At 50.6% G+C, this 24800-nt stretch overlaps 2 protein-coding genes and 2 long non-coding RNA genes across 4 annotated transcripts; 1 reads left to right on the top strand and 3 right to left on the bottom strand.

Annotated features, from left to right (window-relative positions):
• Window positions 1–667: 667 nt before the first annotated feature.
• HOXD1 (homeobox D1) lies at window positions 668–2764 on the bottom strand. The gene is made up of 2 exons (XM_042994740.1): window positions 2119–2764; window positions 668–1746 (listed from the first exon to the last, which is right to left on the bottom strand). The coding sequence occupies exons 1-2, from the start codon at window positions 2762–2764 to the stop codon at window positions 1412–1414; spliced, it is 981 nt and encodes a 326-aa protein (XP_042850674.1). The 3' UTR covers window positions 668–1411.
• An 8378-nt stretch (window positions 2765–11142) lies between these two features.
• Window positions 11143–12085, bottom strand: LOC122240960. The gene is made up of 2 exons (XR_006220796.1): window positions 11902–12085; window positions 11143–11701 (listed from the first exon to the last, which is right to left on the bottom strand). It is a non-coding gene; the product is annotated as an uncharacterized LOC122240960 (long non-coding RNA).
• Window positions 12086–12163: 78 nt separating this feature from the next.
• LOC102952110 lies at window positions 12164–16472 on the top strand. Its single transcript, XR_006220797.1, has 3 exons — window positions 12164–12252; window positions 12584–13044; window positions 13354–16472. It is a non-coding gene; the product is annotated as an uncharacterized LOC102952110 (long non-coding RNA).
• A 414-nt stretch (window positions 16473–16886) lies between these two features.
• HOXD3 (homeobox D3) lies at window positions 16887–21106 on the bottom strand. The gene is made up of 2 exons (XM_042994738.1): window positions 20558–21106; window positions 16887–18687 (listed from the first exon to the last, which is right to left on the bottom strand). Exons 1-2 carry the CDS (start codon window positions 21096–21098, stop codon window positions 17930–17932), a joined length of 1299 nt encoding a protein of 432 aa, XP_042850672.1. The 5' UTR covers window positions 21099–21106; the 3' UTR covers window positions 16887–17929.
• Between the last annotated feature and the right edge of the window lie 3694 nt (window positions 21107–24800).

Raw genomic sequence — 24800 nt, 5'->3', positions numbered from 1 at the left:
AAACAAGAAGTTTATCACATACCCACCCTCTTGCCAACTTTCAAATTTTGTGCTTCTTTCAAAGAATTCTTTGAAAATATTTCACTTTTAAAAACGGAGACACCTCTGTGCTGTCTTAGTAGGCCAGATGCTTAGTCTGGGTTACAGGAAGTGGAAAGTCTCTGCCAGCTTCCTTTGTAATTCCTGACTTTGGAAATGGGAATTCAGCCATTGAGAACTTTTTGATATGCAGCTGCCTTTCTCAGAGAACGCAAACCGACTAACAAAATCTTCAGGTTGCCTTTTCCTTGCCTGAGAGCAAGAGGTAAAAGAATAAGGAGGTCTTTCTGCAGTGTCTTCTTGGCTTTACGACATTCCCACAGTGGGCACCTTTGAGTTAATGTGCAGTCTCTGTATTCACCATAAAACTCAGGCACTTAAAGTATAGTACCTCCTTAGTTACTTGAATATTTGGCAGAGTAGTTTTTTTTCACCCTTAAACTGCTCAGATAATTGTCCGTTACTTGTTTGTGTAAACAACCTATAAAAAATGTGTTTGTTACTTTTTAAAGTTATTACAGTCAAAAATTTCCCAGAGCAGAATCAAGAAATTCCAAATTGAAGAAACCCCATTAGCTTTTAAGAAAAATCATGGAAATGAAAGGAGCGTAAGGAAAGACAGAGAGGAGCAGATTCTGTAATTTTTATTACAAAAAAAAAGTTCGAACTCTTTACATGCTATGACATTCAATGCCATGTAGAAGTTCATTGCAAGCAAACATTTTAAAAAATATACATACTGTATATATTTACATTCAAGTCTGAGTAGTTGGTGTCAAGGTGTAGTTCAGGTTCGAATCTTCACCCACCCTGTGGATTTGTTCAGCTACTAACTAAACAGCGATTGTATCTTCACTCAGGCACATGAAGAGGTAGAAACTGCTTTTTAAAGAAAAAAACAACAAAACTGGAGTGCAAATGTGAAGATCATCTTTGAAGCAGCTTAGCTACATCAAGGAGGCCCTAACTAGCTTTGGTCATCTCAAGCTGAATACATGTAGCCCATTCTTTAAATTAAAATCTGGAAAACTTTGGGTAGATGTTCTTCTGAGTACATCAGGGGTTGTCAGAGATCAGCAACTGCCACTCGGCACCCAAGAATTGCATATGACTAAGTTAGGCGACACAGCAGCAGGGCTGGGCTGGCAGCTGGGCACCTTTTCCCTGATAAGACACAAATAAAACACAAACGAGTGGCTTAAGAGACCTCAAATTGGTATCTGTACACCTACAGCCTAGAACTCAGAAGCCGACTAGGATACTTCGTTTCCCAAGTGAAACCTCTATCCCAAACTGAACTAGTAAGTCTAGACAGGGGTGAGGTGACCTATGACTTCTGCAGGCCAAGGTTTCTCAGCCCCAAGACTAAACCTCATGAGGGCTCTTGGGCCTGAGAAGGGCTCCCTGGGCTCTTGTCAGACTTGGTGGTGCTCGTTCCTGAGAGGGGGAGTTGGAGGGAAGCCACAGGGGTGGCCGAGGGGAGAAGCCCTTCTCGTTCTCTTTTCTTCTGTTTCATCCTGCGGTTCTGGAACCAGATTTTGACTTGCGTATCATTCAGCTGCAAGGAGTTGGCTATCTCGATGCGTCGGGCTCGAGTTAAGTACTTATTGAAATGAAACTCCTTCTCCAGTTCTGTCAGTTGCTTGGTGCTGAAATTCGTGCGGATCGCGCTGGAGGGGCTAGCGGCTCCATACTCGGCGAGTTTGCCTGCAACATAAAGACAGGGCATCGGTGGGGTGAGAGGACGCGGACATAGAACGCGGGCGAGCAGCGGGGCTGGTGAGAATCAAAATCACAGCTCAGCTCTCCTGGGTCTCTGTAGACACAAGGTGTGCCAGGAGAAACGCCCCACGGAGAGCGCCTTCCCGAAATTTCCTCAATGCCTGGCACATTTTCGGAGCGTGTACTTGGGGCACGCTCAATGGAATGCGCCTACTTAACAGCGCTGCGGGACGCATTTCCTTCCGAAGTCCTAAATCGCCGTCCAGAGGGGCAGCTGCAACGCGCTCCCAGCACAATTCTGCGGAGGAGGCTCCGATCCCAACCCCAGTCGCGTCCGTCCAAGGCCCAGATACTTACTTTTCTTAGGGGCGTTCCTCTTCACTTTCATCCACTCGAAGGTGCTGAAGGCGGCGGGGAGGCCGGAGGCCGGCGACGCAGACTTGGGGTAGGCGCCAGGGGCCGGGGACGCAGTCTGGAAGGTCCCAGGGTGGCCGTCGGCTGGCTCTTTCAGACACGCCGGCAAGGGGCCGGGCTCGCCGAAGGCCGCGTAATCCACCTGGCCGCTGAGGAGAAAGGAACCACTGCCCGAGAAGACGGCTGAAGTGGCGTAGTGGACGTGCGCCCCGCCGTCGTCGGCCGGCCGCCCGAGCGCGCACGGGAAGTCGTACGCCGGCCCCGGCCCCAGGAAGCCGTAGTCCGCGCCCCCTGCCGCGGCAGGTGCGGCGCCCGGCTCGTAGGCGCCCTCCAGGGTGCACGGCGCGTAGGAGGGCGCGGCCGAGGGCGGCGCGGAGGGCGGCGCGGGGGTGGCCGGGGGCAAAGGCGCAGGTCGGGCGGCGGCCAGGGGCAGGCAGCTGACGAAGGCGCCGTCGCCGCTGCCCAAGGGGAAGGCGGGCTGCAGGGCCACGGGCCGGGCGTCGGCGCGGCAGAACTTGGGCGCGAAGCTGAGCGCGTCGCCGCCGCCCCCGCCGCTGCCGCACGACACGTATTCCAGGTAGGAGCTCATGGTTCCGGCCCACCCGCCTGAGCGGGGGCCCGAGCGCGGGGCCGGGCAGGACCGCCGCGGGCTGCGCCGTTCCGCCCTTCCTCTCTACCCGAACTGCCTTCGCCGAGCCATGGCGAGCGGGCCGGAGGTAAATAGTGGCCTAATATAGCAGCGGGGGTGGCCACGTGGCGCTGGCCGGCCAATGGGCGCCTGCCCCGCACGGCCGGGGTCCCGACTGGCGCGCTGCTCCACGCGCCTGCCCCGCCGCCAACTTTGCCAAACCTGCGGGTGGCCGCCGTCCAGCGCCCCCGGGCCGCGGGGAGAGCGGGCGCGGCCCCGGGGCGGCGTGGAGAAGGGCGGGGCGAGAGCGCCGGACGCCTGCCCCCCCGGGACGGGCACTGGACGAAGCGGGAGGAGAAAGGCAAGACTAGCCGCTCGGGTGAGGACGAGAGGATAGAGGGCGAGACGCTTGTTCTTCTGGATCGGTGGGTGGCTGATCCCTCGGGTGCGGATAGTGGGCACTGAGGTGGGGAAGGGGTTAAAAGGGAGCGTGGAGTTCGACCCGTGGGCACTGTTCAGAGCCCTATGCGCTTTCGGTTTTCCTGGCACTGGTGTTACCCTTCTCCTAAACCTAGAGGACGTGTTTACTTTTCCCTCGCTTTCAGCCTGCCTCCGATTCACCGGACTAAATGTTGTGCCCTAGGCGCTGGGGCGCCCTGGGGCCCTGGGGCGGCATCAGATCTTCACCTTTAGACTAGATTTTCACGTTACTTCGGCAGAGTCCCTTCAGTTTCCGCTCTTACCGTTTGTGGAGTCAAGGTGGGGGCGAGTGTTGGAGCGCCAGGTTTTGACTGGGACAAAAGATAAGGTTTCTGCCTTGCGGAGAAGTTTACCAGGCTTCCCCCATAACTGGGTTATCCAAATACAGCATCTGCGCTTGTGGTTGAACGCTCGTGCTCCTCTCCGGGAGGCTGGCTCCCGCACCCGGGCTGCGCACGCTCTGGCTGGGGCGCTTGGCTGGAGGGTGCAGAGGCTTCCCAGGGAGCCGTCAGATCTCAGAGGTTTGGACGGGCTTGTACCTTGAAGCAATTAAAGCTTCTGTTCCATCAGATAAGTGCTGCGTCGTCTCTTGCGAGTGAAATCTGAGGGCTCACAATGTTAATGGGCTCACGTCTTTCCCTTGATAATACGGTTTTGTTTACGGAGTGTGGAGAGACGGGAAATAAAAGCGCAACTGGCACAGGAAATGAAGAGTAGAAAGGTTACAAAGACCGGCTTTACATGGACAAACTTTTCAACTTCCTTGAACATTTCTTTGGGGCTGCAGGAAAATAGCAAAACTATATAAATAAATGTTATTTACACACAGCAGTCATGAGAGAGGGTGGCTTCCTAAAACTGTGTGAATACGGTCTACTCTTGACTTATTCAAGTGCCCTTGAGAATTTGATCTATTATAGCCTCTTAGTTATGGTGACGGAGGTTTTATTATTGTTTCACTGATCCACTTGTCATGCAAGAGCGATTGAGCCCTTGCCTAAAATTCCACTCTGAGGAAGCCGGGAAAATAGGAGCCATCACAGTCCGGGGAGCCAGTTCCTTACAGGGATGTGAACCTGTGAATAAACAGAGCCACACCAGAAGTGTTACCCTGGTGAGGGTGAAGTTGAGCCAAGGTGGGGAGGGGGGAGGTGGAGGGTACCCAGCTAGGAGTGAGCACAAAGCTAATAGTTCTGGTGTTGCGGCACTGCTGGAGTTCTGGGATTTGGTTGGGAAATGGAATCCTGTGCTGAAGATGGCCCTTCAAACTTGATGTTGCTACTTCAGTCTTTTCCTTTAGCCAATCAGATGACAAAGGTCCTAAATAGTTCTTTGAAAGAGAAAAATAGAGTCTTTTTTCTAGCTCTCTGGACAGGGAATGGTAGAGCTCTTCAGACCTAGCTGAGACTTCATATGTAGAAACATTTTTTGGCTGTCCCCAACTCTGATGGCCATACAAAAATATCAGCGACCCAGATGCTGCTGAGTTCACATAACACCTCATGCACCCCTGGCTAGACTTTAAGAGCCAGTTTTACCAGGATAGTGACCTAGCATGCACACCTCTGTCTAAATCAGTCTTTCTCTCGAAAGGTTTTCGGTTAATCACAACTCCTAGGCCCAGAAGCCCCAGCAGGTCAAGAAGGAAGATGGCCTTGTAAACCTCTCTGGAGAAGGCATCCTGCAGGCTGCAACTCAGGATGTAGGACAGAAAACTAAGCCTAATTGCCCGGCAGATCTGACCAAAACTTATCACACTAAGGGCCTTTGCTCTAAGGTTTCAGGGAAAATAGGCAGCCTAGGTGCCTTGGCAAACTTCATTGCAACAGAGACCAGGCTTCTGCTGCTAAGCACTTGGGGCAAAGGTTGGGTCCTTCCTGTCACAATTAAGCATTGACTTTGATCCACCCATGAGCTGTCTACACTGTTTCTCTGAAGCAAAATTTTGGAGATTGAACTTTCGCTGGTGGAAGAAAATGTCCTAAAAGAGAATGAGATTTTTTTCTTAAAATTGTATTGTTTTGTTTTCAGAACTATGAGTGAGAGTTGCCGGGAGGAGGGTGTTCAATATTCGTTCAGACCCAATTGCAGTTCAATGATCATTGCGTACAGAGAGCTACATTCTGTTCGTCCTTCTCTCTACTCCCTTTAACCTCTCAGGCTTTGGCATATCCTACACCTTGGGGCCAAGAGCTGCCATCTCAACCCCTGGACTGGTCCTTGACTTATTCATATTGGAGCCGAGACTCTGGTCATCTCAGACTCAGATTCATCATTTCCCAAGGACCTACTGTGTAAGAACATTTTGTTAGGGGAGGTCTAGGCTGTACAAAAAAAGATACTCTCAAACCAAAGGAACAAGGGATTCATTTCTGGCACAGGTCTCAACTATGCTATAAATCTACTCCAGAAGAATGTGAATCTATAGTTCTCTAAGGAGAGATCGGAAGATATTATTGGAGGAGCTATATGCAGAAAGATGTGAACGTAGGATATTTTGAGTAACTTTAAAGTTTGTTTCCTAGATGTTCACAGAGTATGGGAGAAATGTCTTACTAATTTTATTGCTTGTTCAAGTCATGAATTCCCAAGGGTCACTTGCCCTGCCGGTCCGGGTGCTGTGAGTTCTCAGCAGGAGGTGACAGCAGAGGGGCCTGATTGCCAGGTTGTGTTTGATGTAGGAATGCTTTGAAATCTCTCCCATACTGCTAACCAGGGCAGCCACCCTGAAACCCCCACCCCCCATGACAACCTTTGTCTCTCATTCAAACAACAAACTTTTTTTTCTCCTGCAGACAGAAGACAGAAGTGAGGGAGGGTGACACTCTGGTCTTCTGTATGTTTACAGTTGTTCCTAAGAAGCCTCTTGCAACCCCTCTCCACGAGCCTCTTCATGTTACCCCTTGGAGACGCTTTGAGCACATGCAGACTCTTGGCTCCACAGCCCCAAAGGGTAGAAGGGCTCTTGCTTGTTGGGGTGAAAAGCGGGGGGGGGGGGGGGGGGTGAGGAATGGTGGGGGGATGGGCTTTTCTCTCAAGCAAGATTTGTAGTTCTCTGCAGAAGCCTTCAGTCATCCCATGATGGAAGTGGGGGTGAAGGACAGGAATTCTAAACCTATCAGAAGCCTGATAACAGGACCCTCCTTGAGGAAAACAGTTTGGAGTGCTGTGCCTTTCCCTGCGAGCTTTGTGAATGAAAGGCTCATGGGTCAAGCCCTTGTCTGGCACACAGTAAACATACAAGAAATGTTTGTTGGACAGAAATAAAAATGGACAGAATGGTGTGTTTTTACCATGACTAATATCGGATAAAAGATATCTTTAGATAACGGCTCCCAAAACCAATTCATGTGGGTGGAAATCAGCATAGAAGCTTCTTTAAAAGTGCAGGTTCCTGAGCCCACCCAAGAGATATTTATCTAGTATGCCTGACTCCAGTAGGAGTTGTGATAAGCCTCTTGAGTGATTCTCAAGCAGGGTTCTTGGGAACCATATTTTGAGAATTTCTGCCTCTCAGAAATTGGGGTGGGCAATGTGGGAAGAGAGCGGTAATTCGGTGGGAGGGGCCCTTGGCTAGCATCATGAGAGCTCATGGCTAGCGGGAACATTATACCTGAACAGTGCCCAGAAGCCTCTTGGGTGGTAGGGGCAGAGAATGTGAAATGGCTCTCACATTTTGGTTTGGCAGCCTAAGTCTAGTTGGGGTGAAGTTTTATAAAATATCCTTAAGTAGTAGTCAGTAGAACTTTCCCAAGTTTTGCTGATAAAATAGTGCTTTGCAGAGACCTGGCTTCCGCTCCTTGTCACCTTCCTAACTTGGCTTTAGGGATGCCAGTAAGGTAGGAAGTGAAAGGCGTTTGTCTCTCCCGGTCTCTTAGAGAAAATGTAGAGTAGTTCTGAGGTAATGGAAAGAAGGAAGGAGGAGTAGGAATAGGAGTTTCAAGAGGGCGGAGCCAACTCTTCTTTCCTTCCACCTCTCCCAAATTGTCTGGAATGAACATCTGAGCTCCGGGGAGCCAGAGGGGATGAAATGTCCCTTGGCCTAAGCTGTAACTCTTCCTTTGATTAAAGATCAAGATGTCATAAAATGTCAGTGCAAGAAGGCCCCTTAGAGATGAGTGACATTGAACCCCTCATTTCAAAGAGGGAGTAACTTTACTCAGAGGTTAAAAGACAAAACTATCGGGGTGCCTGGATGGCTCAGTCGGCTGGGCGTCCGACTTTGGCTCAGGACATGATCTTGCGGTCTGTGAGTTCAAGCCCCGCATTGGTCTCTGTGCTGACAGCTCAGAGCCTGAAGCCTGCTTTGGATTCTGTCTCCCTCACTCTCTGCCCCTCCCCCACTCCTGCTCTGTCTCTCTCTCTTTCTCAAAAATAAATAAACATTTAAAAAAAAAAAAAAATGGGGCGCCTGGGTGGCTCGTCGGTTAAGCGTCCGACTTCAGCTCAGGTCATGATCTCACGGTCCGTGAGTTCGAGCCCCGCATCGGGCTCTGTGCTGACAGCTCAGAGCCTGGAGCCTGTTTCAGATTCTGTGTCTCCCTCTCTCTGTGCTCCTCCCCTGTTCATGCTCTGTCTCTCTCTGTCTCAAAAATAAATAAACGTTAAAAAAAAAAAAATTTAAAAAAAAAAAAAGACAAAACTACCCTGCAAAAAATGAGGGAACTAACTTGGGTCTCCCAGCTGTCTACAGTCTGCTGCCTGTCCACAGTGTACGAAGAGGAAAGAGTAAAACAGCCCCTCCTTTGCACTGTGGCAGGGTCAATGCTGAGCAAGCAGAGCAGTGTTGAAGAAGACACCCTTGTTTCTGGAAGGCCACACAGGCAGTGTGACTGACTGGGAGGCTTGCTGGCCTCCCTTTGCAATTTGCTGAACTGGTGCTCCAGACTTCTGAGGCCCAACCTTGAGCTACTCCTACAAGAGAAGGCAGAGGTGGATCTGGGTCCCCACCCCCTCCACCACGCAAGGGTTAAGGATCCCCTCATTTCCTGCTGAGCTTGACCCCTGGGGGATCAAAACCAGAGGTGTCTTTCCATTAATGTAACTGGATAGTACAAATTTAGGACCGTGTGAACACAGGTATACCCAGGTCGGTTACACTTGTACTAATCTTTTTCTCCTTTATTTTTTAAATAGGGTATACATTGAAATTTACATGGTTCAAGATTCAAAGGGTACACAGTGGTATGCAGTGAGCATCTTTCTCCCATCACCTAGTTCTCCTTCACATAGGCACCAGTTAAGAGTTTCTTACATATCTTTCCAGAGATACCTTATATGTTTCTATCTATCTATAAATCCCCCCACGTTTTTTTTTTTCTTTTTTTTGCTTAAATGATGGTGTACCAGACAGACTCTCTCGCACCATGTTTTTTCCCCTGTTGTATCTTGAAGATCATTTCCTATAAATGCATACAGAACTTCCTGGCTTATTTTTACAACTTCATGCTGTTCTGTACACACCTACCACAATTTATTTAACTAACCCCCTATTAATGGATATTTCGCTTATTATTCATTGTTTTCCCATTACAAACACATGTTCAAGTTTTTAACCTATTAGAAAAATCCCCAGACATGGAATTACTTAGTCAAAAGTATGTGCGCTGGCAATCTTGACGCAGATTGCCATATTGCTCTCCTTAGATGTGAATCACTTTATGCTTCTGCCAGCAACATATGAGAATTCCTGTTACCTCATACCCTTGCCAAGTCAGTGGGATAGTAAAAGTTTTTATTTTTGCCAGTCTGATAAATAAAGAATAATACCTTTTACTTGTCCTTATAGCATCTCCAAAAATGCCATTCTTTTTTATCTTGTTTGATCTTTTCATAATTCTAGTTTACAAATGGTAATGGCGACACAGAAAAGATAAACTGTTGGTCATTATCACACCCAATGTAAATGGCCAAGGTCAGACGTTCAGCACTCTTTCCTGTACTGCACTGTGCCCCAAGGAAGCCTAAGGAGATTCAGAGAGAGTGGGTGGCTTCAAGCATTCCCTGAAAGACACATGATATAAAAAAGCTTTCCGACATCTGCTAAGAGGCCTCCTCCTTAGTGGTCTGATACCAAGACCACATTTCTGCATGTGTCCCTGGAGAGTACCCTCCGGAAGCAGAGGAGCTCTAATTAGCAATATGATCTGACCTAGTCCTAAGCATTAGCCTGTATTCAATATCTGGGAAGCAGTAGGTGTTGTTTTTAATTTTCCTGAGACTTATTTCTCACTGGACATCCAGGATCTAAGTTATTGATCAGCATGGTGTGGGTAAGAGGATGTTTTCCCTTGGTTTTAGCTTTGCCTGTGACTCTCATTTAGACCTGGTGAAGATACACACACACACACACACGCACGCACGCACGCACGCACGCAACTTTACTGATAAACTTATGAGGTAGATATCTATTGACTGTTTCACTGAAGATGAAACTGAAGGCCAGAAAGATTAAGTGAATTGTTTAGGGTCATACAATGTATCAGCAAAACAGAAAATACAGTGTAGACCTAAAACGGAAGTCCTTAGTTTCCCCCTGCAAAATCTTCTTTTTCCCCTTCCTGTATTCATTTTGGTGAATGACCTGGCCACCCAATCAGGGCCTCTAAATAGAAGCCTAGGGATTAACATCCATAACTCCTCTTTCACTTGTCCAACTGTCAGCAAGTCCTGTGAATTTGTCCTCCTAAATGTCTTCCCTCTTCATCCTCGTTACCTTAGTTCCTCCCTAGGCTGGATTATTGCAGCAGCTTCCCCTTCTTCTTTCCTTCTTGCCTCCTATCCCTCCTCCAGTCAGACACAGCATCCCTCCCAAAGAGCAAGCTTTCCAAATAGATAACGTCATGTCCCAGTTTAAAAACTTCAGTGGCCTCTCACTGCCTGCAGATTAATTCCAGACTCCTTTCCACGGACCTCATACAACCTCTTTTGCCAGCCAGATGCTCTACTCCAAACTCTCTTTGTTCCAGGTCTAGACCTTGTTCTTTCTTCCCTCCCTGCTTGCGTGTGCTGCTCTTTCCACCGAGTATGTCCCTCCTTCCTAGACCTAAAAAGCTCATACTTCAGGAATCAAAATTCACCTCCTCTGAGAAGCCTTTTCTGACACTCCACTTGTGTTAGTGGCTCCTTCTCTTTATTCCAGGAACCTTTAGGCCACACTTCTGTTCTAGCATCTGTCACACCGTTTTAGGATTCTTTTTCTTCCCCAGTAGATCAAAAGGCATACACTATTAGTGACCCATTTTTAGATCTCAGAGCCCAGCACAGTGCACACAGGAGCTGTTCAGCAGGTATTGCTGAAAGGCAAGGAGAGAGAGACTCTGACCCAAGGACAAGAGGACCAGTATTGTAATTGCTTAAAGAATTCAGGACACTGTGCAAGACTTAATGCTACAGCTTATATCTATCTAAAGTAAAATGATAGTAGAACATCTCTCCAAAGCAAGTTAATTTCCACCTGAGAGGATGCTGAGCGAGAAGACAGGGAGGGAGGAGCTGGGATTTTGTCTTTCAGGGGCTCTTTCCTATAGGCTGAGGCAACAACTTTTAACTAACGTCAGAAATTTCTCAGCTGATGTCACTCAAAAAGAGGGTAAAAGAGGGGGTAGCCTGAAACTTTCTTAGAACTTACCGAGGACTACAAGCACCACCATAAGAACGCTTCACCACCCACTTTACCCATGACCTCCTGCTGCAAACAGCTCTAATGCTAATGACCTCCTTCTCTCTCCCTCCACCAACGCTTACAGTTTTCAGTCTATCCCTTTCTGGTATTTCTAAAATGAACCCCAAAAGAGCTGAAGTAAAAATACTCCAGTCCTTCCTTCACACTTGAAAAGAGAGGAGAGGCGTATCATTATGGTTGGCATTTTACGTGTATTTTTATTGTTCTTTTTATATGGCATTCAGGTTTAGTTCCAAGTTTAACAGGGATACCCTTGCTTCCTTCCAAATAAATGACTCCTGCAGGTAAATAAGAGAACTAAACTAGCTCCGCCCCGTCCCTGAATTCTAGTCCCCTGGGAATCTTTTTTTTTTTTTTTTTTTTTTTAAGACTCTTACATAGTGTCTGCAAAACCTGGGATTTTCCTCTTCCCTTTCCAGGGGTACAGCTGCGCTAAGGGTGTGACGGGGGGCGGGGAGCAGGAGGGGGGGGCAGGGTATACAGTCTCCGTGCGTCTGGGGCGGGCGCGGGGGCCGCCCCTTGGGAGAACCGTGGGCTGCAAGGGGTCCGGAGGCGGGGCCGGCAGGCGGCCGGGAGGACAGGGAGTGGGGGGGTGTCCGGCCTCGCGCCGCAGAGCGTGGGGCAGCGGGTCGCGCCCTCCGTGAGCGCTCACCCCGGGTGCCTGTGTCTCCTCTGCTTGCGGTTTCTGGTCGGCTCCCAGCTGGCCCAGACTTGCTCTGAAGTAGGAGGAACCGCTGTCGAGTGAAAAGTGCACACCGGGTGATTGATGAATTCTTAATAGGACTAACCTCTCCCGCCACCACCCCCCCCCCCCGACCCTCGACACACACTGAGAAATCCTTCACCCAAGCCCCCCCCCCCCCCCCGCCCCTCCCCAGGCCTCCTCGCCGGCAAGAGGGGACGCGGCCGCCAGCCGGTTGGGTGATTAACTCACCGTTTGTCTTTCGGAAAGTGTGCCAGGTGGATTGAGGCAGCCTGGCCGCTCCGGCTCTCTGCTGACTGCGCCCGGCTGCAGGCCGGAGAGCGCGGAACGAGCGCGCGCGTCACATGGTGGCGCGGCGCGGAGCCGGCCTTTGTGCCGCGCTATCGCCCGGCCGCCCCGGGGAGGCGGCGGCTATTGTTCCCCGCGGGGGAGGGAGGTGCTCAGACTCGGGGTCCACGCCAGCCTCCTCCCGAGAGTGTCCCCACATCTGAGGACGGGTGGGGGCTTCCTTTGTGTGTTTCGGGCCTGCGACGGGAATGGCGCGCCGTTGCCGCCCCAAGGGGCCGCAGAAGGGGCCGAGAGGTTGGTGCCAGCGCTGTAGCTACTTCGAGCTCGGCCCAACCGACCGACCCAGTTTCCCGCTCTGCCCTTGCGGAAGAGACAGGGAGGGATGTGGTATTTGTAGGGCAAGCGCTTGGAACAATAGAGCCATCAAAAGGCCTTCTCCCTGGTCTCCTCCTAAGGCAGCTAGGCTCTTCTCCCCTCTTTCAGAAAGGCGGAGGCCCAACAGGTCCTCTTGGCCTGATTTTAGGCCTGCTTTCCCAGTAAAAACACTTCATCTGTCCTCCACGAATCCTAAGTCTCCTCCTTGGACTCTTACTGATGTAAACATCCCATTTTCATTATTTTCCAGATACTATTCTTCCATAAATTGATCCAGACTAGCCATAGGAACCAGTCAAGATATTTTGCCACAAGATCTAGGACAAGAGGATTTACCTACTATTGCCCACCTTGCAAATCTCCTAGGGACCTTTCACCTGCTTCTGCTACTGCAAATGATTGGACATCCATTTACATTTCCTCTTCTTCATGTGTGGAAGGAAACTTTTGTTCACTGTGCTTCAGGCTGCACCTGGCCTGAAAGTGGGTCCTTGAATTCCCCTTGTACCATTCCAACTTGCCAAGGTGGTTAGGAGACCTGAGGGAGGTGTTTAGGCGTGGACTTTGGGCCAGGTGTGTAAATCCATTTGGTACCAACTTTGGGCCCCAAGGATAAGGGCATGTGTAGCTGCACCAGAAGAGAGGGGAACAGTGAAAACTAAAATTTCACCCTCTGTGATGATCTTCACCACCACCAGTACCAACAATGCTGTAAGTACAGAGGATTCACCTACCCAGTCGTTTTTCCTCTCCATCCGGGCCCTCTGCAAGAGTGAGCCAGTGCTCAGAGATGGTGGAGGGTATGGCTGGTGACTCAGTCTCAACTGTGTCTCAACTGTGTCCAAAGGTCTAGGGAGAAGTCTGCTCACCGGTAGCTATATCCTCTCTGGGAAGGCACAGCGCCCTAAAGTGGTGAGGCTGTAGGCCTGTGGGAACTGGGGCCTCCTGCCCCTCTTTTTATTTTTATTTAATACTCACAAACTTCTCTTCATCCCCCCCCCCCTTTTTTTTCCCTTACAGTTTCTGAAAGAAGGACCGAAGTAACACCAAGAACTCCCAGATGAAGAGGACCTTCCTGGATCTGTAACTGGGATTAACCAGTTCTTTACTGGGAGAGAAAGTTTCAACTAATCCTCAGGATAAAAGCAAACAGGCCTGTGACTGTCCCTTGAACACTGATAGTGTAAACAAGCTTCTGGCTCCTCCAGGTCAAGCAGAGGAACACTTTTCATTAGAATGTTGGGTTTCTTCTTTGTTATTCAAACATACACCCACACACATCCCCTTGTCCCTCCCTAATGAACAAACCTCAACAGATGGAGAGCCTAGGCTCCCAAGACTTATGGCTGAGAAGATGCACTTCACTCAAGGGTGGGTTGGCTTGTACAGAATGGGGGAGAGAGAAGAAATGGGAAGCTAGTATAGGTAATTACTGTCTTTTAATACTCCTTACAGATAGAAATCCAAAAAATCCAGTTCCGCAAGGTTAGCACCCTCTGGGGCCTGGGAAACCGATTTGGCTGATGTGTCTGTGATAGGGACTAGGCTTGGGGCTGCACCAGGGGGAAAGTACTCACTCTATATTCTATCATTCTCTCTCATTTGAAAGCCTGTACAAAGAAATGGTACAAATGGATGGTTAACTTAATGATTCCATCAGAGGCGGATTTTTCTCTGTCAGGTCCCGGGATGAGGCTGAGGTCTGAAAGCCAGGAGGCAGAACATTTACTTAATCGCCCTTTCTTACCGTAGCCTTTCCAGGGGCCAGGACTGCTCTTCAGACCTTTCCTCTGCCACGTCCCCGTACCCCTGGCTAGCTCAGTTGGGTCTTCTTATCCCACTCCTGGCTGGGCCTGAGTTTCTCCTGGTAGCCACGGCAAGGTCTCCTTATGGCTAAATCTTTTCCCACTCCCACCTCCCATTCTACTGCGGGCCATTTTTGCAGCCCTTCTCTACCCAGCTGTAATTAACATTTGATTGCCTGGAGAGAACAACCAGGGGCTCCCAAACCGCTGCCACCCCCATCCATGGACCCTTTCTTCAGGCCTCAGGATGATCCCCCACAACCTCGCTGATCCCTCCCCTCCCCCAGCCCTCCCCGCCGCCTCTATAGGAAAAAAAAAAAAAAAAAAAGCCGAGCTGGTCAAAGCCTGAGCCAGAGAGCCACTTCCTCCTCTGGAGCAGCAAACGGGGTAAACCTCCCAGAGACCAATGCCCAAAGGGAGGCCCGGCCCTTCCCCACCTCCAGGCGTAGGCCCAACAGTGCCATTGTGAGGCCTTTCCCGACGCGGAGCCCTTGGGGAAGCTGCGCACACAAAGGCGAAGCCGCTCCTGGAAGCCCGGCTTGCTCGGCGCCCTCAACCTAGCGCCGGACAGTCGAGGCCTTGTGCGCTCCCCCATTCTACCCCGTGCGGCCGTCTCGGGCAAAAGTCACGGGCTGGGGTGGAGGTTTCCTTCTCCTGCCAGCTTGCCCCTTCCCGCTCCAGGTCACACACTCCCCCCACTTCCCCGGGAAGGAGAGGCCTGGGCCCAGAGCGCCATTGCCCAGCCGGTGTTCCCCTCCCCCACGCTCTTCATTCTGCTTTCCCGAGGCCCGGGAGGGAGGAGGCGGGCGCCTCCGCCGATAGAGCAGCTATTGTGACCTTCCCTCGCCGAGCGGGAACCCAACCGAGTGTACCGCTGGCGGGGGAGGAGGCGACTGTATGCGCAGACCTCGGGGTGCAGAGGGGGGTGGTACTGGGAAATAAATAAAGGTTTGCAACCTTGGGCAGTTGGGCCCTTCAGAGGGCGTTTGGTTGTGTTTAGACTCCGGTGCTTCCTAACACTAATTGCGGGCTCAAAAGGAGCAGAATTTATGGCGAAGGCCAAGGCGGCTTGTTTATAATTTATGAAGTTTTAAATGGCTGTGCTGCAGGCCCTCCTCTCGCCCTGGCCGGCGGCCGCGCGGGAAGCGCCTCCCCAGACTCGCCACCGCGCCCTCCTCCCCGCGCCAGGAGCGGCGGAGTGTGCCCATCACATGACACGCCGAGGGCAGGAAAGAATCCAAGCCATTCTAGGAAGCCTCGGGGAAACCTGTCACCAAAGGTGAGAGAAAGTCAATTTGTCCCAAGCGAACTCCCCCACCCCGTTAGAGAGGGGTGCCTCCGGGTAACTGTCCGGAGAGGGAGCCCCCGACCCCGCACCTCTCTGGAGCATCAGTGTGAGAGGAAGCTGATGTCAGCCGGCCTAGACACCGTTTAAAGTCTAATCCATGAGACCTAAGCCGCAGATGACACTTGGGGCCTTGCAGACACCCGCAGACTCAGCAGATACTCCTGCGGTAACACACCGCGCTGGAAAACGCCTGGAGCCATAATGCATTATGTATTTTTATTATTATTTATGGTAGGAAGAGGAGATGAGGGAAAACCGGGCTGAATCTAAACAGCCTGATAATTCATCTATTTAATATTTAGCCAGTTAAGAAAGGTTGTTGTAATCCCTGCAAGGCAGCAAGCTCTTCTTTGACTTCCCTAATAGCTTAAAAAATAATTTCTTACAAGACAATTAGAAATTCTGCCTATGGATGCAAATTTCATAGAAAACAATTTTAAACCTTGCAAATGGGTAAAATATCCCTTCAGTTGAAGTCATTTATTCTGTTGATACACTTGTACAACATGTATACTCTAAACCTGCTCAGATAAAGTGAAATTTTGCAAAAGGATAATCCCTACCACCCCCGATCTAACATGCCATTTTAAAAACAAAGGAACAAGGGAACTAGATATTATTTGAGCTATCATTATTTAGCGAAACACAAACATCCAAATAGAAACGATTGTTGTTCCACCAGAAGATTAGAAGTTAAATTATTTCCACACAATGGGAATTTCACCTCGTGTCACCAGGGGGATGTAGTAGGAGCTGTATTATTTGTCAAACCGAATAGAGATGCGTGGGCTGACTTTGCTGAAATACAAAAGACTTGAACCTTATCTGAAGGCGCTTTCCTTTCCAAGTGTCTCCTCCTAGAGAAACGGGTGGACATTGTCCACCCCTAGCCGAAGCCAGGCTAATATTTACAAAGTGGATATAAATCCTTGAAGACATTTTTGCCCATGTTGTACAAAGAAACCGGAATAAACAAGGTGTTTATACTTGTTGTGTTCCATTAATTAAACTTTTATTACTTTACATCGTGGGGAACGTTTGTTTACTTGAGAAATGAACCACCAACCATCATAAAGGAAAAAGTCCTGACAGCATTTCCTAGAGAAAAAGCTTAGGTGCGTGTCTCCAAATGATCGTTTCTTTTTGTGCACCTTAGCTTTTTCAGAGCTCAGTTCTTCTTACAACTTCTTGTGTCTTTTCTTTGATTGTCAGTTTTCTTTCAAAGTTTATTTTTTATTAGCGCAGAAACGTGAGAGCTGGCCTCCCCAGTGTAAATGCAACCTTAAAAAGTCGATTTATGTCTAAAAAGAAGGTGGTGGAAATAGCATAGCAGGCACAGCACAAAGCCCTACCCAGATTATCCCCCCCTCCTCCCCGGGGCATTTCTGGGTTTGCATCCTCAGATTTCCACCCCCCACCAATGTCAATAGCTGCAATGTAATCAAGTATCCCCAGAACCAATTCGTATACCAGATTCCAAATAAATGAAAAATAGATATATCAAAGAATCAGCCTATTCGGGGGCCTTCTGCTGGGAGTGTGCAAAAGATAAAAGGCAGAGCGATCTACTTCCAAGTGTGCTTGATTAACACAGATACACTTCCGACTGAGAAATTTTTTTTTATTCTAAATATTTGTTCAAATAGTACCAGACAATTTGAAATCAATAAACTGTGTCGAGTGGTGAGGGCTGCGGCTGTTGAGAAATGAGTAACGGGTGTCGTGCCACGCCACGGGGCCGCCTGACTCTATACCCATGAAGGACAATTTGCGGTCTTAATCCTTTACAACTACAAACACCAGCCACGGTTACAACTGTTCAAAACTACTCTCTCAACTAGTTCAGAGCAAGGGGACTAAAGAGGTGAGACGTGGCCCCCGCGGCCTGGGAGCGCGTTCCTAAGCTCGGCTGGAGAATTCTACAAATATACACATAAATACATTAAGACGAGGATAAATAATCAGGGAAACGAAATGACTCGCTTCAAATAATAAATACGGTCGTTGAGTCCGATGCAATCCTTACGGGACGGGAAGGAGCATATAAATTAAGGTCTCCGCAACTAAGCTAGACGCGGGCCAGGCCCGGGGCTGTCCGGGCTCTGGTCCCTCTGCAGAGCGCGCCGCCGGTGGATCTCAGACTTACCTTCGGGACACCATTACCAGATTAGAGTCCCTCGGTCCGCAGTATATGGCACTGTCAGGGTTACAGAGGACAATCCTTGCGGCTGATTTATGGCGAGTCACCCAAAGGAGGGAGCTCCTGGAGGGGAGGCCCAGTCGCCTGCGCCTCGGCCGCTGTTGGCCCGAGACCCAGGAGGCGGCAACCGGGCCAGAGCGAGGGAGGGGGGGGTCACAGAGCTGCCCCGCGGGCCCCGCCCGCCACCCCCGCCACCAAAGCAAGAGAGGTAATTGCGCCGCGAGTTCGGGCCGGTGGCGGCCGCTACAGATGCGTCAGTTTGGGGGCCTCGGGCAGGCGTCCCTGAGACGAGTGGTGGGCCGAGAGATCTGTGTAGGTGGGATGAGGGTCGCACGGTCCATGGTGGTGGTTGCCGGGAATCTGCGCGGCGCAGCTGTAGTCCACGCTGGCCGAAGACGGATGCGAGAGGTGGCCCAGGTTGAAGACGGGCCCGGACGCGGGCGCCATGGAGTCGACGAAATTGCCCCCCACGTACACCGGGCTGCCCTGCAGGTTGGCGCTGGCGAAGCCGCCGCCGTTGCTGGCCATGGGGTGGGGCTCGAACTCGGGCGCCGCGTAGCGCTTCTGCTGTGGCAGGCAGCTGCTGAGCGGCGCCGTGTAGGCGGCCAGGCCGTACATGTTGGGCTGAGATTTGGCGAAGGCGGGCGGCGAGGGCGCGTCGTAGGCCAGGCCGGGCACGGGCGGCAGCTGGCCCGAGTAGGCCACGTGGCCGGCGGCGCTGCCCAGAGGCGGGCTGCGCTCCGGGGACTGACCGGCTGGCGAGTGCAGGATGCCCTTGGCCTTCTGGTCCTTCTTGTACTTCATGCGCCGGTTCTGGAACCAGATCTTGATCTGGCGCTCGGTGAGGTTCAGCAGGTTGGCCATCTCCACGCGCCGTGGCCGGCACAAGTAGCGGTTGAAGTGGAATTCCTTCTCCAACTCCACCAGCTGCGCACTCGTGTAGGCCGTGCGCACCCGCTTGGACGCTGGGCCCGGCGGGCTCTTATCCTCGCAGCTCTCTCCTGGGCAGGAAGGGAGACAGAGGGGACGCTGAGCGGGAGCGGGGGATGGGGAGGACATCCAGGGCCAAAGCGGGGTGCTTCCCTGGATCCCTCCTCTTCCTCCCCCTCTCCTCCCACCTTAATGCTGGCTGGAATGAGGGAGGGGCGTCTGAGACGTAAGATTCCAATCGGGACTTCACAGGCCCCAGCCATACCTATGAGTTGCACCTGAACTCCAGCCCCCCCCACCCCCCACCCCTGCCACACACACACACACACACACACACACACACATCTGCCTTCTGAGGTCCGATTCACTCTGCCACCCCCTCCCCTTCAGCCTAGTCCATCATCCTGTCCCTAAGGCTAAGGCTGTGGAGGAGTTTAATGAGAAACTAGTAGCAGCTGGTAGGGCCTACCCCCCTCTTCCAACCCCCATTAAAGAAGGAACAGACTTCTCTGAATACTCTTCCCAGCCTCTGCCGGGCTGGGGGAGGAAGGCAGCCCCAGCTTGCCTTGCTTAGGGGCTGGCTCCTGGGCAAGGCACCCCAGGGAGCATGGAATGAGGGTAGAGATCATGGCACCTCACCCCAGCTCAGCTGCACCCAAACCCAGGGAGGTGATAAGTCATAAAAATACTTCTCCAGAGTTTCAGGGGCTCCAAGGCCAGCCTGGGTGCATTCTGAGTATTGCAGTGCTAGGAGCAGCAGTCTGAACACTGGTTTCCACTACCCCTGCCACCTCTCTGCAGCTTGTCCACTCCCTCCTTGGTTACACAAATGGATTTCTCCTGGGAGGGAGGGGCCTGGACTTGCAGCTGGGAGGGAGGGGCAGGAGAAGGAGCTTACAGGCTGGAAGGCACTTTCCCCCAAGAGCAGCAGCCCCAGAGAGTTGCAGGCAAACCAGAGATTTGATAACAAGGTAGTTACATCCCATGCCTCAAACTGGCCCTGGACCTGGAAGCATATTCATCTATCTGAAGATAAACTGCATCAAACGACACGAGGCCAGAAAATTTTAGGGACCAGGCAGGCTAAACAGAGAGAGGCAGTAGGCCTCAGAGCTCCTGGCCCTGCCCATCTTCTTCTGCCCACCCTGAATAGACCCACAGAAGATTCTTCCCAACTCTGGGGTCTCCCTTTTCAGGGAGAGAAATCCAAGGCTGCTCTTGTTTTAGAGCATATCCCCTTCCCTTAAGATATGCCCCTCCCCATTATGGATTTGCTGGGATGGGGAGAACTGGGCTGGTGTGGACCAAGTAGAGTCTGGCTGTGTTGCAGGCTCCGGTTGGATTCGAGTGCCCCATTCTGTGGTTTTGTGATCTTGTGCAACTGTCTAACCCTTTATCTGTAAAATGGGGCTATACCTACCTCAAACGGTTCTTTGGAAAATTAGATAGTGCTTGTAAAGCGCTTACCATGGTTCTTAACATAGCCCTTCACAGACTTTAGTTCTTATTAATTTAAGGGAACGGGATTCGTGTGATGTAAGATACATAAAAACCCAGGCTTGGGGAATCACAGGTTTCGAAGAGCTATTGGATGGGAGAAGGAGCCAAGTTATGACCAGCCACCCAGGAAAACAAATGTTAGGTCAATATATGGAAGAGCTATCTATTAATAACTATGGGACTTGTCCAGCAATGGCACCAACAGCCCGGAATGGAACACCCTGTCACTGTAAGGGCATGGGTCCAATCAGGGACACTAAAAAGAAAGGACATTTCTGCATGAGTAGGAGTTTAGACATGTGGCCTCCAAAGTTGCGCTTCTAGCCCCCAGTCTCTTGATTCCTAGATGAGCCTGAGCTAGCCTCTGGGGTTCAGTGCGGGGGGGGGGGGGGGGGGAGGGGGAGGAGACTTAGCCCAGGATGAGCCCCCTCAGAGAGCTACCTGCAGCGGCACAGCCGTTCTTCTGCTTGGAGTTCTGTCGGGACTCTTTCATCCAGGGGAAGATCTGCTTGCTGATGGTGGCTGAAGAGCCAGAAGCATTGGGCCCACCCTTGGCCTTCTTGGCAGGCGCTCCACCTCCGGGATTGGTGGGCGAGGATGGGGGCAGTGTTGGTGGCGGAGGAGGGGGTTGTGGTGGCTGCTGCTCTGAGTTCAGGCCGGGAGGCTGGCTGCCACCCCCCCCACCCTGGCTGTTCCCAGTGCCAGGACGCATACAGCTGCCGTTAAGTTCAGCTCCTTTGTGGGCTGGGGCTCTCAGAGGTGCGGAACTCTGGATGGAACAGGCGGAGCCCGTGTAATCAGTGTCCAGGGAGTTGGCAGCGGCAGGGGGTGGGTAAGGCTGATGGGGAGTGCCGTAGCCATAAGTGTCGGTGGCTTTGCTGTAGCCATAGCCTCCGAAGAGTCCTGGGTTTTCATAGTAAGCAGCCTTCTGCATCGTGCACTCAGGAAGTTCCAGGGTCTGTTGACCCTGCTCAAATAACATTGACCACCACTGTCTCCTTCACCACCACCTCCACTGTCTGCCGAATCCCGAGAGGGCTGGGGTAGCCACAGGCACCAGGTGACCTGTGGAGAAGAAAAGCAAAAGGCCCCAGAGAGACTGTAACTGACAGGACAGTCGATATATAAGGACTAGCTAGCCCAGGCTCTCTGCTGCCCACCCAGTTCAGAGTGGAAGGAGCTGAGATTTTATGAAGTTCAACTTATTTGAACCTTTGAAAAAGTCAGAAGGAATTTCTTATAAACATGAAAAGACCACTCCCACTCTTTAGCTCAACTCCATCCAAGAGAAGGGGCTTCCCCCACCCCCACCCAGATAATGTTTTCTTTCTTCAAGATTGTCAAATAGCTTTTGATATGGCATAGGAAAGCACTTATGGACATATATTTTAATGGCTGATTCTCCCACTGGACTTTGAGCTCCTTGTGTCTTATTCATCTATATATTCCTAACACCCAGCCCAGTGCCCTACATGTAGTAAGTGTAATAAATGCTTGTTGAATGAGTGAATAAATGGACCTATCAATCAATCTTTGGGTCATCCCACAGTTTTGATGAGAAAAGAAAGTTCAGAACAGCCAGAACTCTCAAAGGAAGGAGGACGAGGAGGAAGGAGAAGGAGAAGGAGAAGAAGGAGGAGAAGGAGGAGAAGGAGGAGAAGGAGGAGGAGAAGAAGAAAAGTATCTCCCCCACCTGGTTTCAAAATCACAGCATCTTTCATGGAGACCAGACAGTCCACTTTCTGGTGCCGGGATGAGAATCCACCCAGTTAACTCTGTGTGTCAGCACTGTGAAATCTACCAGGAGATAAAAACCAAGAACACTTAAAGACTCCCAAACTTATTTTGAGGTTAGAAAGATGTTTCTTCTCTTTCATCTGCATTTTTCTAGACTCTTTACTTTGTCCTCCACTACTTTTAAGTGGATACCACTAGAAACTTGGTAAAGAGATTTAGAATTTGAAATGCATGGAGCATGGGTAAACGCAGAATGCTTCATGTTACAACTTTATCATTTTTATCCTGCATCTAATTGTGTGAACAGATATTATTATTGACCTCTGCTCTGGATCATACACTGCACCCCACCTCCACCCACTCTACAACCAATGAGAGAACCTCTCATGGCATGATGAATGGACCCAGATTTAGAAGAAGAAGAAAAAAAAAACTAAGAAAAATTCTTCCCTTTTGTGTCCTCTGACTCTTGATGGAAGTTTTCCTTGTCAACCACTCCACCCCCATCTTGTGAAAGGCTCCTAAGGAGTTAAAGTATAACTAATAGCATTCAACCACTTTTGTGTGCTTGATAAAGAAAACTCATAGGTCAGCTCCCTGGTCTTAATTCTTGATCTCCTCTTTCAGGCACCTTTCCTTCCTCAAAACTCCCTGGGCTTCCATCATGGTCATCATGATGGACCACATTGTCTAGACGACTTACGTGGCCTAAAGGATTTGACCACTGGTACCAAAACCACTCTGCCATTCACTCATTTCCCCTCCACTTTCACCAAACAGCCTAACCCAATTTTTAAAATCCTTTATATTAGCCTTTGTTTGGTAATACTGTTGCCCATTTTGTTACAAAGAATAAGTGAATATGGCATTTATCTTGATAAGACACAGACCCTTTTCAATGGAATAATAGAATACTAGGATGTTATGTTTTAGGAATTGTTTCTATTATTGTTCTGAAATGTATGCAGTTAAGATATCTACCTAGCAAAGCTGATGTTAATCTTTCTTTCATTCAATTTCTATGTCATTCTGACTATTAAAGTTACTGAATATCAAATGGAAAGTTACAGCCTCATCCTGTGTCTAACATTTGGCTTGGTTTGCCCCCAAGCCAAAGGACTGGTTTAGCTGTTTCTGGAGTTTTCTGGGATCCTACTTCCAGTCTTAAACCTTGGGCCCTCTGGATATCAGAATGGCCACATTTGACAACCCACCAGAAGTCACTGCTGCTTCTGTCATTTCATTTACAAGTGTGGAAGCAAAATACTTTCCCTCTTGCCTCCCACGTTGACCAAGGTTATCTTGATAGGTGGACCAGTCACATTAAAATGGCTTCTTTAGGAACTGACCAGGTTTTTGAAACAGATGGCTTTACATATATATTTTTCCTATGGTATATTCTTAGGAAAAGCTGTGTACTGGGCCTTAAAAGTGTAAATATCTGGCAGCTTCATGAATAACCACAGCGTCTGTTCTGCCTCCGTTTTCATTGTCTTAAGGAATTTCAAGGCCCACTCAGTGATGATCCACCACTCCAATGTCTATTTGCCCCAGAAGCAAGGGTAGTAGCCCTCTCCTCACCAGGAAGGGCTTTGCAGACTCCCCCCACCTCCGCAGTATAATGCCCCCCAAAAGCCACCTCTCCTAAAACAGAACCTGAGAATATTGTTACAAAACTGGTTAAAAAAAAATAAAAAAGCTTATTTCTTTCTAGAAATCCCTACTCCTTGTGAACTCTGCTTGAACCTAAAAAGCAGGAATGGGTCATAAATCACTTGGACAATGGTCAACTGTTCAGTGGCTCATCTTTTCGATCCCCCCCCCCCCCTTTAAAGGCTTTCTTTCCTGGCCCTTTGGTATCTCTGCTCATTTTTGCTCGGGGACCCAAATGCCTTGGGGTGAAGACTAGCCCGTGTCGGGGGAGGGGCAGTCTTCGAAGTCCTCAGCTGCCCTTTTCTCTCATTCCTCCTCCCCTCAACCCCCAGGGCACCGGCCAGGGCAGGTTCCCCAGAACCCCGCCGGCACCAAGCCTGGCCCTTTCTAGAGTAAGGGCACTACACAGGGTCTGACTCGACCCTTCTTGCGGTCCCGGGAAGTTGCCCAACTCAGCTTGGAGGCCCAACCGCAGGCTGGGAATGCAGGGCCAAAGGATTCCTAGCCACACGGAAGGAAGGCGGCCTCAGAGCGACCACCGCCCGCCGCCTGGGCCGCGCTGGACCGCCACACTCGCCGCGCCTCTGAAACAGCCGAACCCTGATACTTGCTCACTGCACTTAATTCTGCCCGGGATCAATACCTAATATGATACCGAATAAATAAAAGGCGCTCACAGCGGCCAGGGGACGGGGTTATTAAGCAGCTGGAGCTCTCACGGTGCATATCAATGCACCTGTCATTGTGGTTTGTAACAAAATTTATGACTGCAAGCACGGCGGCAGTAAACGCTTCAGTAAGGAATGAAAAGAAAAACACTTCCCAAGGCCCGGCACTTTTCAGAAGTGGAAAACAGGCTCCGCGTAGGAGGAAGAGCGGCAAAAGAATTCCCTACTCCGCACTTTTCCCGGCCCCGCGCCCCGCGAGCTGGGGGATTATATAAAGTGGCCGGTGCCGGTCTCTCCGAACAGCTCCGCTGCACGGCCAGACGTAGGACCGGACGCGCGCAGCTCCGCCGGGGCCGAAGACCCGCTGCCCGCCGCTGCCTGGGGAAGCCGGGAAGCTCGCTGGATGCTCAGAGGCCGGCCCGGCGCTCGCTCTCCCGCCGGGGCCGTGAAAGACCGAGGGGCTCGGGGAAGGAGGGGGCGGCAGTCGCTGGGCTGTGACTAGCGCGGCAGTCGCAGTAAATTATGGGCCGGTAGAGTCAGGGCAAGTTGAAAGAGAAGGGGGAGGCGATGATGTGCCGGTTGCTTCTGTTGCTCTCAAATTTTTCTAAGGTTGTAGTTGGCTCCTC

Source organism: Panthera tigris, chromosome C1 (assembly GCF_018350195.1).
Source record: "Panthera tigris isolate Pti1 chromosome C1, P.tigris_Pti1_mat1.1, whole genome shotgun sequence".
NCBI classification, from domain to species: domain Eukaryota; kingdom Metazoa; phylum Chordata; class Mammalia; order Carnivora; family Felidae; genus Panthera; species Panthera tigris.
This window is presented reverse-complemented; position numbering and strand designations above follow the sequence as displayed.